This window comes from Amorphotheca resinae (assembly GCF_003019875.1).
Source record: "Amorphotheca resinae ATCC 22711 unplaced genomic scaffold M430scaffold_3, whole genome shotgun sequence".
NCBI classification, from domain to species: Eukaryota; Fungi; Ascomycota; class Leotiomycetes; order Helotiales; family Amorphothecaceae; genus Amorphotheca; species Amorphotheca resinae.
Genome location: NW_020194473.1, coordinates 812,893 through 830,382, shown reverse-complemented (window position 1 = coordinate 830,382; position 17,490 = coordinate 812,893). Strand labels below are relative to the sequence as shown.

The 17,490-nt window shown below is 47.7% G+C and overlaps 5 protein-coding genes across 5 annotated transcripts; 2 read left to right on the top strand and 3 right to left on the bottom strand.

The window, feature by feature from the left end:
* Positions 1-35: 35 nt before the first annotated feature.
* M430DRAFT_56825 (hypothetical protein) lies at positions 36-2,506 on the bottom strand. Its single transcript, XM_024868641.1, has 2 exons — positions 1,625-2,506; positions 36-1,574 (listed from the first exon to the last, which is right to left on the bottom strand). The coding sequence occupies exons 1-2, from the start codon at positions 2,184-2,186 to the stop codon at positions 181-183; spliced, it is 1,956 nt and encodes a 651-aa protein (XP_024723011.1). The 5' UTR covers positions 2,187-2,506; the 3' UTR covers positions 36-180.
* A 3,093-nt stretch (positions 2,507-5,599) lies between these two features.
* On the top strand, positions 5,600-7,287 carry M430DRAFT_97645 (hypothetical protein; the record flags this gene model as incomplete). The annotated part of the gene is made up of 8 exons (XM_024870057.1): positions 5,600-5,650; positions 5,707-5,763; positions 5,819-5,872; positions 5,921-6,334; positions 6,384-6,495; positions 6,595-6,648; positions 6,701-7,161; positions 7,207-7,287. 8 exons carry the CDS (start codon positions 5,600-5,602, stop codon positions 7,285-7,287), a joined length of 1,284 nt encoding a protein of 427 aa, XP_024723010.1.
* A 1,355-nt stretch (positions 7,288-8,642) lies between these two features.
* M430DRAFT_64651 (hypothetical protein) lies at positions 8,643-9,783 on the bottom strand. The gene is made up of 3 exons (XM_024869121.1): positions 9,471-9,783; positions 9,357-9,423; positions 8,643-9,282 (listed from the first exon to the last, which is right to left on the bottom strand). Exons 1-3 carry the CDS (start codon positions 9,758-9,760, stop codon positions 8,650-8,652), a joined length of 990 nt encoding a protein of 329 aa, XP_024723009.1. The 5' UTR covers positions 9,761-9,783; the 3' UTR covers positions 8,643-8,649.
* Positions 9,784-10,179: 396 nt separating this feature from the next.
* M430DRAFT_56822 (hypothetical protein) lies at positions 10,180-12,093 on the top strand (the record flags this gene model as incomplete). The annotated part of the gene is made up of 6 exons (XM_024868640.1): positions 10,180-10,198; positions 10,327-10,525; positions 10,587-10,673; positions 10,732-11,002; positions 11,062-11,127; positions 11,189-12,093. The coding sequence occupies 6 exons, from the start codon at positions 10,180-10,182 to the stop codon at positions 12,032-12,034; spliced, it is 1,488 nt and encodes a 495-aa protein (XP_024723008.1). The 3' UTR covers positions 12,035-12,093.
* A 974-nt stretch (positions 12,094-13,067) lies between these two features.
* M430DRAFT_25921 (hypothetical protein) lies at positions 13,068-14,069 on the bottom strand (the record flags this gene model as incomplete). The annotated part of the gene is made up of 2 exons (XM_024865315.1): positions 13,068-13,745; positions 13,803-14,069. 2 exons carry the CDS (start codon positions 14,067-14,069, stop codon positions 13,068-13,070), a joined length of 945 nt encoding a protein of 314 aa, XP_024723007.1.
* Positions 14,070-17,490: the final 3,421 nt, after the last annotated feature.

Below are 17,490 nucleotides of genomic sequence, written 5' to 3'. Positions count from 1 at the left end.
GCAATCGATTGCATGCATGCTATGATTTGAATGCTGTTATGCTCTGATTGCCGTTTATCTATTTTTTGTTCAAAATTATCTTATATATCTGTTCTACATGCTGTCCTGAAATAAGAAATTGGGTATCATCGAATGGATGCTGTCTCTCCTAATCGTATCATCCTTCTCCTTTCTTCTCGATTACTTCATCCGCTCTTTATGTCTCAATGCCCTCCTCTGATCCAATGGAGTCATTGGAGTCAAAGGCACCGCACTCCAACCCTCCCTACCAGTCCAGCCATCTCTGCCTTGGAGATTCAATGGCTGAACACTCATATCACCCATGTCACTCCACTGAGCCTGCCGCGCCGCCGCGCTTTGCGGGCTGAACAGCGGACTCACCTCGTCCTGTCCTATCGGCGCGTCGCCTTTGTACACCTGCCAGCTCGTCACGTGTCCTCTTTCGCTCGCGCTCCACTGCCTAGAGTGGTTATGCGTGGGGGGTTCCTCTTCTGTAGTAACCGTCAATGCGGATACTCCGGATGGTTGTTCCCTGAGGGTGTGGTGGTAATCGGAGAGTGCTGAGACATCTGAGCGCTGCTGTCTTAACTTCGGACGAGATGGCTTTTCTGGTACTGGCGACGGTGATGATCGCTGTTCCTGCCTAGGTTGTGGTTTCCCTTGCTTCGATCGTGGGGATCGTCTCTGCTCTTGTTCAGCATGTGCCCGTTGAGAGTCACGACTGGAGCTGTCATCTTCAAGACCAATGGGGATGCTCTCTGTTATATCCGTCAAATCATCTTTCCAGAAGTCATCTAGGGACTCAGGAAGATATATATGGTGGAATGCAGGGGTGGGATTGAGCGGCGCCTTTATCGGCTCATCGTTTATTATGGAGATGTCATTGCTCGGTGGCATGGATGCTGGGAGCTCCGCCTTTCCACCTGCTGTGGGGGATGGGTACCCTAGGCGAGACTCAGAGATGCGTCGTACTGCGGAATTCGTTGGAGGTGTAATCTTTTGTGGGGGCGAGCCGCGCGATTGAGTTAACTTTGAAAGCGGAGAGGAGTTCTTAGGAGGAGTCGTACGTCTTTGGAGTGGCGGCGTTTGTGGCAAAGGGGCTCGTGGCGGAGGAGCTCGGGGTGGAGAAGTACGTGGCGGAGACATGCGTGCGGTGGAAAATTTCGAAGAAGGGATTGAGGAAGTTAGTCCTCTTGTCGGCATGGGAGATGCTGCCAGTTCAGCCTGAGGAGTAACGGGTATCGGGTCCAGTTGATCAGCAGCGGGGTTAAGTGCGATCGGGGAAAATACGAAGTCAGGAATATGTGGTGATTGATCTGGTAGACGGCGGAAACTTGGAGCGCGTGATCGCTGTGAGGGTAATGTGTTATAAGCAGGTTGTATTGGAACATATGCGGGGATTTGTTTGCCGGGTAAGGGATGGTATGCTGGGTGTTCATGATCTGGTGGTGGAGATAGTGCTTTCTTCTCTTCACTTGGGAAAGGTATATCGCATGGTTGTTCCTCCTCGATTTCCATGGAATGACGGTCTCCTATTGGTTCCCTCTCGTCTATACTTAGAGCTTTGTGATATTCTGATTTATGTCAGTGAAAATTTGACGTTGCAATGAATGCGTGAACTGACTTCTGGATGAATTAAATATGCCACCATTTCCCCTGAGATTCCTGCTATTCGCTGGGTGACTCTTCTCATCATTGACTCCGAGCATTGGTGTCATCCCTCGAGATGTTAGAAGGATCCGTCTTTCCCTCCTTCTCCGCAAGAAGAACCAGATCGAAACACCGACAAGGACTATGAATACTATCGTTCCGATTGTGGCTCCAACAATAATTGGTACTTTCGATGGGGCAGACGAAGTAGCGGCCTTGGACGATCCTGCTCCAGTTGGTTGAGCGGCCGATGATTGCTGAATTGTCACTGTATAGATTCCAGTAGAAGTCGGTACCAGTAAATTTGCCCATGGCAGGGTAGTAGATGGCAACGAGGTAAGGTAATATGTTGTGGCTGTTGCGGCTGGTGGGCCCGGCAATGTAACAGTTCTGAGCTCGTTCTGGTGTGTTGAATCATCTGGACAGGTTCCAAGCTCGCAGGCATTGACGGAACAGCAACCTTTGAAGCCACCGGTATTGCAAACATACCACTGAGTCCCAGCAGCACAGTTCCCATCTTGCCCGTGGAAGGACATCTTGGATCAGTGGCGTGAGAATTCAGAAGTAGGAGGAACAGAAGGGAAAGGGTTAGGAAGAGGAAACATGTAGAGCTGCTAATCTTAAAGGTAAAAGAAAGGACCCGGTACGTGCGGTTGAAGAATGAGAAGAGGCTGGGATGACGGAGTGGAGGGTCGAACGATTATGAATTGACCATGTGCGGTGCAGCCGGCAAGCTTATCTCAGACCAGGGAGCAATGGACGCAGTTGATCAAAGCTCATCGCATGGCATCAGCCTCAAAGAGAAATGACAGGGACGGGGGCAGCTCCTAGGGGATGAATTGGGGCTTTCCTCGTGGTAGTGGGGAGCACTTGCAACTACATCCCCGGCGGTGGGAGAAGTGAAATAACAATTAATAACTGACTGAAGTCCACAAGCAGCGGACTTCCAGTACTTCCGCAATTACAACGCACCTATTCTTGGCTCTTGGAAAGACGCAGGTTCAAGAGAGCAAGGTAATAGCTCTCTAGTATCTCTCCACTCCTGGGGTTCGAGAGGACTACTCTGCTGCGAACTGGGAGTTAGCATGACGAGCAATACTCTGTACGGAGTAGTGTGAGGTGAGGTGCAGTACGGTGAAGGGATAGTGATACCACGGTGATGGTGCAGCGTAGAGGAGAGAGTCGGGCCTCGTGGAAAAGAGGTGGTTGGAGGGAGGAGGAACTAGCCTGGATCGGGACTGGCGGCCTCTCTCCGGGCCTGTGCCTCGCTCTGTGCCTCGCGAGCCACTGTCTGCGCCTCTTCCTTCGTTATGGCCCGCGAATAGCTGCAAGCGCTGCTGGCATGGGCACGCCTCTGTGGGTGAACATCACTGCTAGTAGTCACAGTAGTGAATGCACGAATTTAAATTCGTCTCACATCCCATGTTCTCGAGTAGTGCTCGAACCTCGGGGCCGCACTTTCGTCTGGTCTTCACTGCCTGTACAGTATGTGTTCTGTACGATGGGTACTGTACATCGGCAGTCTAGCCCTTTGGTCCCCCTTGTCGCGAAACATGTTGGCTACGAGCAGGCCAACGAGGCCATCATGGCGTGGTTTTGTTAGAGCAGACCGTTGTTCGATTCTTCGATTATGCAATGCCAGTGCTGCGGTCCTCTCGATCCGATCAGGGAAGATATTCTTGTATCTGCACCGGCACCCCTTGTCGCTGTGGGCTTCCCGCTGTCTTGATTCACGGGAATGTTCGTCCCATGTTTCTCACCGCATGGTCTTACGGTCCACGGAGTACTCTTGTGTATGGGGGCATCTCCGTACCTATAGTATTTAAGTAGTACCAGATTCCAGGTACGCGACCCCGGGGCTGTGGTTATGGAGATATATAATATGCTACATATACCTACCTTATGTATCATAGTTCTATAAATACGTTGTACCTCTGTACCTCCGTATATCCCGCTCCCGCCTCTAAATGTGGGTTGCAGTGCCGCCCTTGCCCCGCCCCAGCATCGTCATACGGCTGCACGTGTTTGAGGCTTTGGGATTACTGTCAGTGTCAGCCTGTCAGGACAGAGCATGCCCCCCCTACGTTGGTTAACAAGGCTTTCCGATAATGGCCTTCAAACATCCCGTCTATCCGTAGCAGCTTACCTTGTACTTAGCAAGTTCGTATAATATATTTAGCAACCTTCCAACTCTTATCCTGCGCCTCTTTTGATAGAATACCCTTTCTCGTACCACCCACCTGTGTGCTAAGCAAACAAATAGTAGGGAAAAGTCCAACTGCTCGATACTGACCCTGACCAAGGAAGATTTTACCGGCCTATCGGACTCGATACACTCCGGATCAGCCTGATAGTCACCATCCAGGTAGAATTACTGGAGAGTCTTTTGACAAAACCCCATATCATTTTGTCGGAATTGGTTTGTCAAATGATCATGGGCAGAGGAAATTTGTCAATGTTGGCCTGTGCCTTACAGCGCCGCAGACCACGACCGTCTGGTATACTGTATACAAACTTTGGTATGGAAATCTCAAATATCCAAACCGATGACACTTCTTCCTGGGGAATGAAGTTCCCGAATGGAAACTCGAATGTCGTCTCGGAGCCAGTGGTATCTAGGGACAAATTAATACTATCTGAGCATGATCTAATCTTGCCTATTCAATTCCCACCCGAATCGTCAAATTACAGTACGTGGTTGACCTTCTTTACAACTCTCGGTTCATTCTCCTATGGCGTGGACCAAGTGGTGCGCTCTAGGTTTGACCGTTTGGGTGCACCGTGCACCTACGATCTTCTCCTGTTTTGCTCGAGGCATTGATCCCAAAGCTTGTATTTCAGCAGATTGAATGGTCAAGTGCCCTATTCCATATGTCGCTCACCCTCACAACGCCAGGTATGGTGGTTAGGCCTATATGCGAAGACTGCAATGTGCCCACGCATCCTAAGAGAGCAGTATTATTGGGAGTAGGATTCCAACTTCCGTTGGGGTTCCAACTTCCAACGGAAGTTGGACAAAGATTGCATTATCTGGAATCCTGGTCGTTGTTGGCTGTTGTATTCCCTTTCTTTCCGCCGCTGAAACAAACCGCGTTGCCCCAATACATTGGTCGCAAACCCCACACTGCTACAGATCTAATCCATGCACCCCCATCTGATGATTCTGATCTATCGCTACTTCAACCTACTGTATCGATGAAAGTTGTAGCCCGTGTAGGGGTGGGTTACATTAAGGATATCTTCAGAACCAACAGCTTTCATGGTTCCAACACCCTCGTTGCAGATTCCATTAACTCAGGGGAAGAATACCTACTTACGTTTGCCACAAAAGGGCGTGTGGATGGCGTCAATAGTACCTAGGTATTTATCTATAGTAACTTGCGGCCTTGGAGTCTTTTGCTCAGAGATATCTCCCAATCAAGAGCCCCCAAAGCCTTCGAAGTCGTATGCCATTTGGTGGGCAACTTGGATTTGAGAGGGCAGTAGGACGGATTTCGATCACGTGGATGGAACATGTCCGACTCACTAAGGTAGGTGAGACACGATTGAGTTTTGAACTGAGGGAACAAATGATAAAGTTAGGGATATGATAGGCTCGAATCTGTATCTGCGAACTGTAAGGTAAGAAGTGCAGAAATTGAAGGTTTAGGTCTGCAATACGTTTGCAATAGGTTTGCAAGAGGAGAGATCCCGTTGGCAGAAACATCATGCCTTACCTAAGCGATATTAATTCTGCACGGACCAGTACCGTTAGTCCGTTAGTCCGTACGGGGTAATCTCGTCGGGACGGCCGGGCATATGTTTCTCCGCCCCGCACCACGCAAAATGCAAACGATGTCGGATCTGTGCCCCTCTACCCCTCCCTACCAGAGGATTGTTCGCATCCGACATATCTGGCGATATTGACATTGATTCTATCCGCAAAGCATTGTATATATATACCTGCAAGATGCCGGCAAGCATTGTCCTTGGGGCGCAGTGGGGGGATGAGGGCAAGGGCGTGCGTCAGACCCTCGAGCCTAAAGATTATTTCCGCGCACTGACTTCTCTCTCCAGAAACTCGTCGATATTCTGGCCACGGCGCCGAATGTCGCTTTAGTCGCAAGGGCGCAGGTAAGACCCGGCTTCTCTCCAGCGCAGAATTGACAATTGATATATTTCTGACCAGGGCGGCGACAATGCGGGCCATACCATCTCCCACAACGGTGAATCCTATCACTTTGTGAGTCACCCAGGTCTTCCTTCTACCAGCCACTGACCCAGAACAAAGCACCTCCTTCCTTCCGGCCTTATGAACCCTCGCGCGAACAACTTGATCGGGAGCGGCGTTGTTGTCCATGTTCCAAGTTTCTTCGAAGAATTGTTGGATCTGGAGAAGAAGGGCCTCGAGAATGTACGGGAGCGCATCTTCATTTCGGACAGGTGCCATGTCGTTTTCGATCTTCATATGAGGGTGGATAGCTTGGAGGAAAGGGAACTCGGTGGTAGCAGCATTGGGACCACTAAACGGGGCATTGGACCATGTTACTCTACGAAAGCGGCGAGATCTGGTGTACGCATTGGCGACATCTTCTCGAAGGAGCTCTTCGATCGCAAGCTTCGGGAGTTAGCACGCGGGTATAAGCTTCGATTTGGCGCCTTGCTGGAGGACTACGATGTTGAATCGGAGATTGCAAAGTTCGACGTCTGTCTTTCCGACCTTATGCGATTTCGCTATGCTGACAGCCAACCAGAAATTACGTGGTGAACTTGCGCCATACGTGGTTGATGCTGTTCCTTTGATGTCATCAGCTCAACAGAGTGACATAGAGATGGTCATTGAGGGCGCGAATGCATTGCTTTTGGGTAAGTCATAACCAACAACTAAGAGACCAATATTGATATCACCTCTTAGGTAGCTTTCAGTTCTATAAGCATTATAAATACAGCTAACAACTCCGACAGATCTGGACTATGGCACCTTCCCTTATGTCACGAGTTCCAATACCGGCCTTGGAGGTATGTAATTGTTCTTGGGCTTACTTGCAGTTCTAACCTTATGGATGAATAGGTATTTTTACGGGCCTTGCTCTGAACCCCAAGAGTATCTCTAGTATCATTGGGGTCGTGAAGGCCTACACAACCCGCGTCGGCGGCGGCCCATTCCCAACAGAAGATGTTGGCGAGGTTGGCACCAAGCTTCAAGAAATTGGCAGGGAATTTGGTGTGACCACGGGAAGAAGACGCCGTTGTGGTTGGCTTGATTTGGTCGTACTCAAATACTCGACGGCCATCAACCACTACACCGCGTTAAACCTCACAAAGCTTGACGTCCTCGATACCTTCGAGACAATCAAGATCGCTACCGCGTATATCGATCCAGAGACAGGCGAGGAGCTTCAGAGCTTCCCGGCAGATCTCGATCTGCTAAGCAGGGTCAAGGTCGTTTATCATGAAATGCCTGGTTGGAACAAGCCGATAACCGGGGCGAAGAGCTTCTATGATCTGCCTAGAGCAGCGAGGGACTATGTTGTAAGTGCTCTTCTAAATTGAATAAGGCGAGGCTAATCGGTTTAGGAATTCATCGAGAAATCCTTGGGTGTGCGTGTTAAATACATCGGGACTGGACCAGCAAGAGAGGCTATGATCACGAGATAGATAGCGGGGTGCACGGCGCTGTATTTTAGTAGTCACAGCTCGCTGAGAATCAAAATGCAGTTAGAATTGATATATGCTTCTCACTATTCTTGTCGTTTTCAATCAAGGCATTGGATGATAGATCCGATCAAGGTCCAAATTGTCTCCAACCGGTGAGCTATAGCGATTACGGTCTAATGGTAAAATTCCTCGGCCCTCGGGAATAAGCCGCTACATTAGTATCCGTTTCCTACCTTAATGGACACTACTACTCGTCACTTCGCGTAACATCACTGTCTCTCCTCAGCTCCTGAACGCAGAATTGGTCTCACAAGACAGAACATTTGTGTCTGCTGAAGTCTGAAACTAGAGACCCACTGCTATCTCCGTATCTAGCTCGTTTTTATGTTTCGAGTTCAAGGTATCCCAGAGTCCTACCTTTAATGTTCGGATAGTGCTTTCATTAGAAGCATTAGGAAATAGGGAATCTTGAGGAACAGTGACAAGGCGAGAGTAGATAACGTTACGCGGCATGGTTGATATATAAGGCCATCAATATTAACAGGTCCTGGTTAAAGCTCGATCATATGTAACAGAGCCAGAACGAGGAAGCTCTTCCCGCTCCCACTTCAACCGCAACACTCGCGAGTAGATATCCTACCAGATCTGACCAGCACCAAGGAAGGAAGCTGGCAAGGGAGAGGCGAATGCGCACTCTATTGGTCTTGGAGAGGTAAGTCCTTCTCGGTATAGAAGCCTGCGCGTAGATGCTGACGGCTGGGCTGAAGGTCCTTGGTTCGTGATTAGAGAAGAAACATCTATAAGATGCAACCCTGGCATACAATGTGCAACATCAAGAAACCAACAATAAACCACCAACAAATAAGCGAGTCTCCCCCCTTTTCTTCGTATCTCCTGATGTGGCACGTGACCGAGCGCAACGGCTTCCCAGGAGTGTTCACTACTCCCTCCTTCTCACCAGATAAATTGGTTACCTACCCTAATAAAAGCACTTATATTGTTACTGGAGACAATCACGAAAATGTTGACAAAGCGTATGGGATTACCCTGCTTTACTTTGCTTTATTAGCGGAATACTTACATTGATGATGCTTGCGATGACTTATGGGCTAAGTATAGCTAATGTATGTCGATGAGGTATAGCGAAAATATTGTAAACAGATTTGTGTCAGCGAGGGTAGACTACAGGGTTCCTAACTATTAGGTAGCGGCTTAGCAGCTTAGGTAGATATCGGAAGACAAATGTTTTTATGTTTCTACTCAACATACCTTATTATTTTGTCCAAATCTTACATGTATTTTCTTAAACATCTAACATATGCTACTACTACTTCTTCAACAATGACCCGGAAATTGACGACCCTATTCCATACCGCCAGTCAAAATTGAATTGGCAGCCTGTTCTGAATGCGGCTGCTTAAAAATCTCATACTTCTCATCGTGCCATTGGCTTGCCGTCACCCACCTGCCTCCACTATCCTTGAAAACCTTCTCGCTTTCAGGTCGCAAGAAATAGGCGATGGAATATCGATCCTCTGCCACATCCATTGGTACAACCTGATGAATACAGGATTGCAAGGAATGACCGGAAGCAAAGCGCAATGAATCTCCAACATTGATAACCGCATGTCCAGGACGTGGTGCCACGAATTCCCAAGAGGAGCTCCCGGGCGGCATGACCTGCAAACCCCATTGCTCGCTGAAAAGAAGGGTCAAGGAGCCGATATCGGTATGCTTTTGGTGCCCAACGCATTTACAAGTAAGATCACTCGGTATGTAGCGAAACATAGCCAAAGTGCTGTTCGATTTGTGGTCATTTCGGTGGAAAGTTTCGAACCTGTCTGACCCTCTAAGGCCAAGGGCATTAGAAAGGCAAGCGAGCATTGTTTTGGTTATGATGTTTGCTCCAGCAACAAATCCTTCAAATAGTTTCACGTCGTCCTTGAGAACGCTTGGGAGACTGGGTGAAAGTGAGGCCAACTCATCACGGGATACCTGGCAAAAGAATTAGCCTCAGGAATCACGTACAGAGTAATAGGGGTATTGAGTTCGAGACAATAAAAACCGACCTTGAGGATTTCATAGCCGTCCTTGGTGTTTTCCAAGACTCCAGCATGATTGCCTACTGGCTCAAAACTAGGTTCCATTATATTAGATATCAATCATGATGGCGAACTACTAACCCGTGTGATTGGGATGGGAGGCCAATTTCCATCTTTGTCTCAGCCGTCTGGCTGAAGAACTCACGCATAACTTGAAGCAGTTGCTGTTCATCATGCAGAATTCTACGTCCATCTAGGCCTTGGAGATCAAAATAGAAGAAGCCCTGTGTCTGGCAACACTGAAGAAGCTTTTCAAGCTCTTCAGGCTCTTGTGAAAGCAATCGGGAGAAGTCGATGGTTTCGAGAGCACAGATTGGGGCCTGCTCCCCGGGGTACTGAACGGTATTTGGTATTTGAGTTGCAATAGCCATATTGACTTGATTGAGGGAGAATCGAAGGGAGGTAAAGGTCACATAACTCTGAATTTCCGAGAAGGAGATGGCACGTTCACGATCAGCCGGCTCCAACATAACTCTTCGGCCCGTCCAGTCCCTTGCATATTAGACTGTGCGACAAGAACGCGGGGTAGATCCAGAAGGGGCTACAGACGTCTAAATGTCCAAAGAAGGAAGGAGGCTAATAGGCTAATAGTACTGCACCTATCCGTTCTCACGTTACACAACCAACAACCAACAACCAACAACCAACAAGTTAACAACCAACCTGCAGCTCGGGTTGACTATTGCGCCGACTCGACTCGGCTCCCGGAAGAGAGCTCTGTCTTATTCCCCTCCGATATAATTCTTATGAGCCTTATGAAGTTATGAAGTTATGAAATAATGAAGTCATGATGTCCAACGAAGGGCGTGGTAAGCGAACCAACAATCAATCTTTCGACGTTTTCTCCTCCATGTCCTTGCTGTTCGCTTTGTCTCTCTTTCCTTCTCAAATCATTGTGAAGCAAGACTTGCATCACTGGGGATTTACAAAATGATAGAATCAGCTCTCCCGGAGAAATCCTCGTCCGAGTTGCCATCGTCGAGCGCCGTACAGATCGACTCAACTTCAAGTGATATTGTCAACTTCAGCAACTCTGAAGATCCATCCAACCCCATCAACTGGCCGCTTTCCAAAAAGCTTGTCACAAGTGGGCTCTATAGTCTGACAAGTCTGGGATCTGTTTGGGCAAGTACTGCGTAAGAAGCACACCAAATTCAGGATCATGATATTTCCTGACTAACAAACTGCCAATCACAGATACTCATCTGCCAACAGCAAGATCGCAGATGAATTTCACGTATCTTCCGAAGTAGCTTTAATAGGAACAAGTCTATTGCTCCTAGGGTTAGTGAGTCGTTGGTATAGACAAACTTGCCTATTGCTGACTTCTCTTAATTGCTAGCTGGGGATTTGGTCCTCTACTATGGGCACCCTTGTCAGAGATTTATGGACGGAAATGGCCTGTCATGGTCCCCTTTTTTGTATCAATGGCAATGTCGTTTGGGACTGCATCCGCAAAGGATATCCAAACAATCCTGATTACTCGTTTCTTCACAGGGTTTTTCGGAGCTGCACCAATCACCTGCACAGGAGGAGTATTTGTTGACATCTGGGACGCATCACAACGAGGTAATGCTATTGTCGGCTACACACTCGCTGTCTGCGGTGGTCCAGTATGTTAAAACCAAATCTCCAACTTGACTCGAGTGCAGCGTTGACGGCGCCAAAACAGGCCATTGCCCCCGTCGTTGGGGGTGCTATCATTTACGCTGGCGCAAGTTGGAGATGGACCGAATACGTATGTTTGATTGCTTCTTGAGGAGCGATTGCCATGCAACTTGGTTAATATTACTCTACAGACTACGGGCATTCTGCAAGCTTCGGTGCTGCTCCTTGACCTGATATTCATCCAAGAATCATATGTACCAACCTTGCTCGTCAAAAAGGCGCGCAAGCTTCGGCAGACCACTGGAAACTGGGCCCTCCATGCAGAGTGGGAAGAGACCGACATTTCTATCAAAGAACTCGCCATAAAGTTTGGCCTCCGGCCTCTTCAGATGTTAATGACACCAATCTGTCTCTCTGTCACCATCTACGCCTCCTTTATTTACGGAGTATTCTACGCCAGTCTTGCCTCCTTCCCTATCATTTTCCAAGGGTCCCGAGGTTGGAATGACCTTATCGGATCACTTCCATTTCTGGCTGTATTGATAGGCATTATACTGGGCGCGGTGCTCAGTGCTTTCAACCAAAAATATTACAACAATGCATACACAGCCAACGGTTATAAACCTGTACCCGAAGCTCGACTGCCACCAATGATGATAGCATCGGTTGTGCTTGCTGGTGGTCTCTTCATCATCGGTTGGACTTCTTCTCAACAAATTCCCTGGATAGCTACCATTATAGGAGTCTGTATGATGGGTTTCGGATACTATACGATTTTCACAAGCGCGTTGAATTATCTCATTGATACCTTTCAGAGATGGGGCGCCAGTGCTGTTGCCGCTAATACATTCTTTCGAAGCGTACTAGCTGCCGTTTTCCCACTCATTGTTCCACCTATGTACCATCGTCTTGGAGATGGCTGGGCATTTAGTGTATTTGCTATTTTTGCTGTACTAAATATCCCAATTCCGTTCGTTTTTTGGTTTTATGGCCAGCGATTAAGAGCGATCGACAAGTACAGTTCTAATATGGGGTAGTGTTCTAGTGACAAAGAGGATGCTCACCTTTGAGATCATAGATATTAGAATAAAGGGCGTCTATTATGTTTATATTTACAAGATGTCTAGAACAGAGTGTCGATGGCCCTAACCCAGCCCACGTTTAAGTACCGTAACGTATGATTTGACGAAAACAAATACCATGGACTGGTCCATAGTGCTTTGTCAAAGGCTATGTATCCTAAGGCATACGGCTCAACAAAGAAACTGAGCAGTTTGAGTATAATGACACTGAAAGGCGATACAAAAATCCTATTTATGAGAGCTCAGAATCTCGATAACTTTCGCGCTATAAGGACCATCCTCAGGATCGTTCTATTTAGCCCAGTCAAGTAGCGTCCCTTCACCCTTTGAGTTCCACAATTATTTGATCCGCACCTTTCTAAAGCAGGTACTCCACTATAACGTCCAAGCCTAGGACAGATAGGAAGAACGTAAAAGGATACGGAGTATAAGAGAATAAGAGTATACTGAGGATTTTTATAGAGGATTTTTAGAGAGGACTTTTACAGAGGAAGAGGACATTTAATGAGACTACACGCACTCTTAGATATACCTTAGATAGCTTATGAGTAAGGATTAGCTTGTTTCAGCCTTAAAATAAGCCTCTAGCGCTCTGCTTCCCCATTTTCAAACGCGCTAGGTAGATGGTTTTCGGGGAAAAAGGTGCGATGCGGGGTCGCTGAACTGGCAGGGATCCTTTTGGTAAAATTGCGGAGGCGGGGCAAACCAGCGGGGACAAAGCGACCTTTTTGGGCTCCAGGTGAAGAAAGATGGGCCTGGGCCCAATCAGGTGCGGGAAGGGCACTTTATGGGGAGGAGCGGGTATATGCTACATGACATTAAATTTGTATATTGGTGCAGTGGTGACATTCAAGGACAACGCAATTATATATGTCCCAAAGTACGTGAGTGAGCATTGAAGATGTGAGAAAGACCCTCTCTTTTAGTATTTCCGTTCTGTAACTAGTATATTATGAATGGGTACCCCGGCTGTCAGATCAGGAGATAATCAAACCATTTTTGCAATAGTTTGGTCAAATGGTTCTGGCTCCCGGCCAAGTAGCTGGCGAAGATGAGGGGTAACAACAGCAGCTTCACCACGGCGAATAGCTTCGAAGGCCGTAGCCCATGCCGGTGCCAAATCACCGCCACCGTAAGTCATGCCACGCTGTACTTGCGGCTGAAGAGAATACTGTTCCACAGTAACCTGTCGAATTTTCACCGGCTTCTTTGCAACACGGCCAAGAACCTCTGCCGTTTCCGAAAGAGACCATACACGTGGTCCTGAAAGAAGAATTATTTTGTTGATATATGCGAATGTCTTGGGGGACGCGAGATAAGACTTCATCAACTTCGCCGCTGCCTCTCCCAATTCGTCTTGCTTTGCCCACGCGATGCCCGGACCACTCCCGTCATGTGGGATTCTGATCTCATCGGAAGGATTTTTGAGGTCGAAGAAAGCTGTATAGAGCGGGAATGATTCTGAATAGAGGCCGATACGCACGACAGTGTAGGTGAACGACGGATCCTGAGCTGCGATTGAGGCAAGGTATTTTTCGGTGTCAAGATGTGCTTGCATGACGTGGGCCTCTGAAATTGGTTCGCCATCACCAGCGAACGCTAAAGAGCTGTAAAAGATGTGCTTGACACCCGATTTACGAGCAGCATCAATGGCGAGCTTGTGAGCCTGGAAAAAAAGGTCCACGAGTTAGAAGAGATTCTAATATCTGCTAGGGTTTCTCACATTGTATCGATGCTTGTGTTGAATACTGGCGTAGGAGATCAAATTAAGGATAGAGGCATTGTCAAAAGCGTGTTCTAACGTTGATTCCTTGTCATAATCGGCAACACGTATGGATATTCCGCTATTACGATTGCGACTCGAGATGTTGTCTGGGTTTCGAACAATAGCGATGATTCGAGACGGATCGATGGCGTCGACAAGGTGCGTTAAAGTACTGCCACCAATCCCCCCAGAGGCAGGAAATATGGCAACTTTAGAATCAGCCATGCTCTTTGTCTTGATCGAAAAGTTTAAATTTGTGGACGACCTTGGTAAACTTGACAAAATGGAAGTTTATTCCAAAGACAACTTGGTCAACCGGATTTTGCATTGGAATTTATTTCACTTCAGCTGAAGGAGATTGGTAATCGTGGCGGCATCAACTGTGATGCGGTAATACCCCACTGAATTTGTAATACTCCCGAATAGTAAGATCAATGATGATTATTAAGCGACGAGTTTCTCGGCATACACAGTAAGCGCAGAGCCTCCTTGGTGGGGCATCACCGATTAGCTCTGGTCGCCAGCTCCTACAGACTTCCAAACGACAATGAGAAACAGCGGGTAGGAAAGATCCGAAGGAAGGAAGATCTCCCGCGAGAGCATCCAACGGAAAATATCGCGCAAAAGTATAAGAGAGGGAGCGGTAGCGGGCCGTGGAAGCTTGGCGGCAAAGGCATATAACAGATGATATAATGAGGGGTTAGTTTTCGTGAGGACGGAGAAAACACCTGAGGCCTCACTAAGAACCAAACAACAATAACATTAAACCCCTCGATCAACTCTTCTCATATCGATTAGATTGTGACAAATCAACCATTGAATGGGCGGCAATGGCAACGAGTCCCACTGTCCTGACCTTTTAGGCGAATCAATCTGTTACATGCGGAGTAAGCATGTTGACCGGAATGTGATGTTCTTTTTGTGTGGATTCCAGTTGTAGTAGTTGGTCAGATTACCAATACCCCAGAAGACCTATAAGAGATGAGCATCCAAGCAGCTAAGAGACGGCCCTGGGAGAAACTTACCTTTTAGATCGAGACATCTGCAGACGTCTGCTTGCTGAGACACATGCCTAACGCTTCGGACGGATGGGAAGGTGATGCGTGTCAACCGGGCTCGAAATATACGTTATCTCATTCCCGGCCTTGGTGCGATTAGGAAGCTTTGAGCGGGGTCCACTGCAGTACAAAACCGAAACTTCGAGAGGTTCGTAGAGGATAGTGGAGTACTAGTCATATGGCGGTAGGAGTTGGCGTGTTGGCCTCGGGCTGCATCGTCCACCTCGACCTGAACAAGCTTCCGCCACTTTGCATGTCGTGGGTCTTCGTCGTCGGTGACATGACAGTAGTAAAGTACCTATAGTCATTGCTGCTGTCAAAACGATAAAGTTAAGGTCGTCGACGAAGTTGAGAGCCGCATCCTTGATTCTGTCTTAGTCATAATCCCGGTTCAAAGCCCGTGTGGCGGCTTACCTAAGGTAGCGAGCGACGATCTCGATTACATAACCTGGATTATTGTTTTCCCGGGGCTAAGGCTTAGCGTCCGGCTCGGCCTCGACTTACCTAAGATACCTTACCTAAGGTGCTTGCTGAGTCACCTGCTTGCCTTTTCTCCAAATTTGACTTGCACGCAGCACGCAGCACGACTCTGATCTGATCGTGTGGGTATGTGAAAGGGACGTTGTTAAAACTCAAAAGCAAGAGCGATATCCTCTCTATCTTCTCTTCTAGAGACATAATGAAACATCGAATGCGAAACAGAGAGGGGTCTCTGTCTATCTGCCCCAATCTACAGCTAATGTCTCCATGCTCTACACTCCAGCGGCTGTTCTATATAGCGCATTCAACATTACCGTCAGGAACACGACCAGGAATTGCTTATCAATCAACTTGCTTGGAACCATTGTCTTAGTTTTTCTCGCCTATTGTCTCGCGGATAGCATCAAATTTTGCTTTTTGGTAATGATTTCAAGCGCTTTTAGCATGTGTTTGGCTGTTGTTAGTGACACTATCAGACATAAACGTGCAGAAACAGGCTCAACAGCTTGCACTCTATGGTTCAGGTTAGTTCAGAGCCTCCAACTGTCGCCGGACGCTGATTGATAGCGACATTCGTGAGCGGCTTAAGTCTCCGGAATATTGTTAGAAATTAACGTCGGTCAGATCGCTGATTGAGATGGCACTTGGCTTCCTAACTTAACCGCATAGATGGTAAGCAGAATGGCAATAGAAAGATCTGGCAAGTCACTAATAGAATTGAGCAGATGGTTCCTGATTACTGGTCCCGACTCTCGGTGTCTACCACTATATCCTCTTGAGGCCGTCCATCAAAAACACTAATAACGTCGGAGTAAGCTCTATCAAGCCAATGTAATTCGATTCAGCATGTTCTTGCCACCGCGCTTGAAGCTACACTTGCAAATCAGGATAGATAGTTCTTCATCCATTTATACAGGAATCATTCCTCACGAAAGCAAAATCTCTGTAACGACAGCAAGTCTTTTTTCGGATGACTTCGTCTTTCCATTATACAATGCGATAGCCGAAGGTCTGGATAGCCTCTGTTCTGCCAAGTATGGCCCTACGAGCTACATTTATGGTTTATTGAAGGCACTTCAACACTTTCATTGTGCCTAGATTCTTCGGGGGATTTTTGCCTCCAGTACTGGGATTTTCTCGAAACACAAATACCTACCAAACAGTCATGGGTCACTGAAGACTTTACACTCTTTTCATTTCATACAATGGGGCCCAGGCTCCAGGACGATACATCTGTCACTGAGATTTTAAGCACGGTTCAACCATCTTGATGGATCAGATAGTGAGAGGGTACGTTATAACAACAAAAGCGCCAGTATTCTCAGTCAACACGTTCTCGGCTGATCATTACTTGTATATCTGGATATCCCTTGAAGTCTATTCTGGCTGGACCCAGTATATTTTTTATCGCTTCATTCCTACGAAAGAGCAATTCGCACGTATAGCCACTCTCATTGTGCGCGTACACGCGGCTTGAACCTTTGTACGAGAATGCTAATAGTGGATGGGGGCTAGGAGCTGGGGATCTACTCTTACAACCCCGAAGGGAACGTTTTTCTTGCTTTATTGATAAGTTCGAGCCATATCATCACGGCTCGCGACCCCGCAAACGCACCCGTAGTTCCACTTGGGGGCCAGGAGACTTGAATGAAAGGAAGGAAAATGATCTAAAAACTCAAGTCTAAACCAATTTATAGCAGATTCCTCGCCTATTCCTTATTCCTCATTCTTATCCGCCGCCCCCTCCCCCACTCTCACTTCTCTGGAGTAGGCACCAGTCGTTGTTAGTTGAGAACAACGTCTCGGGGAACTCTTATCTTTCTCTGGGGCTTCCTACATGACCTGGAACCCCGGATTTGGGCGACCTTATCAGACATCCTTGGCGATCAACATCGAACCTTGGCTGGCGCCTTGCCGTGGCACCCACTTTTAAAAATGGGGGAAATTCGGGGATCTTTAATCTTGGGATTGATTGTGCCTTATCAGCCGCGAACTAGGGGTCCAGTGTGAGCCATATAATCAATAGCTTCCACAAGTGGTCAGCCTCGTCAGTGTAATCTTACTACCAGGTACTTTGCTCGTTAACAAGCCTCCTCAGATCCGGCAGC

Excerpts from the sequence above, each read along its gene's own strand:
- M430DRAFT_64651 (XM_024869121.1), bottom strand. The coding sequence starts at position 9,760 with ATGGCTATTGCAACTCAAATACCAAATACCGTTCAGTACCCCGGGGAG. Across the intron at positions 9,424-9,470 it reads CTCCCATCCCAATCACACGG|TTTTGAGCCAGTAGGCAATC; the intron begins GTTAGTAGTTCG and ends AATGGAACCTAG. Across the intron at positions 9,283-9,356 it reads ACGGCTATGAAATCCTCAAG|GTATCCCGTGATGAGTTGGC; the intron begins GTCGGTTTTTAT and ends TTCTTTTGCCAG.
- M430DRAFT_56825 (XM_024868641.1), bottom strand. The coding sequence starts at position 2,186 with ATGTCCTTCCACGGGCAAGATGGGAACTGTGCTGCTGGGACTCAGTGG. Across the intron at positions 1,575-1,624 it reads CATATTTAATTCATCCAGAA|AATATCACAAAGCTCTAAGT; the intron begins GTCAGTTCACGC and ends GACATAAATCAG.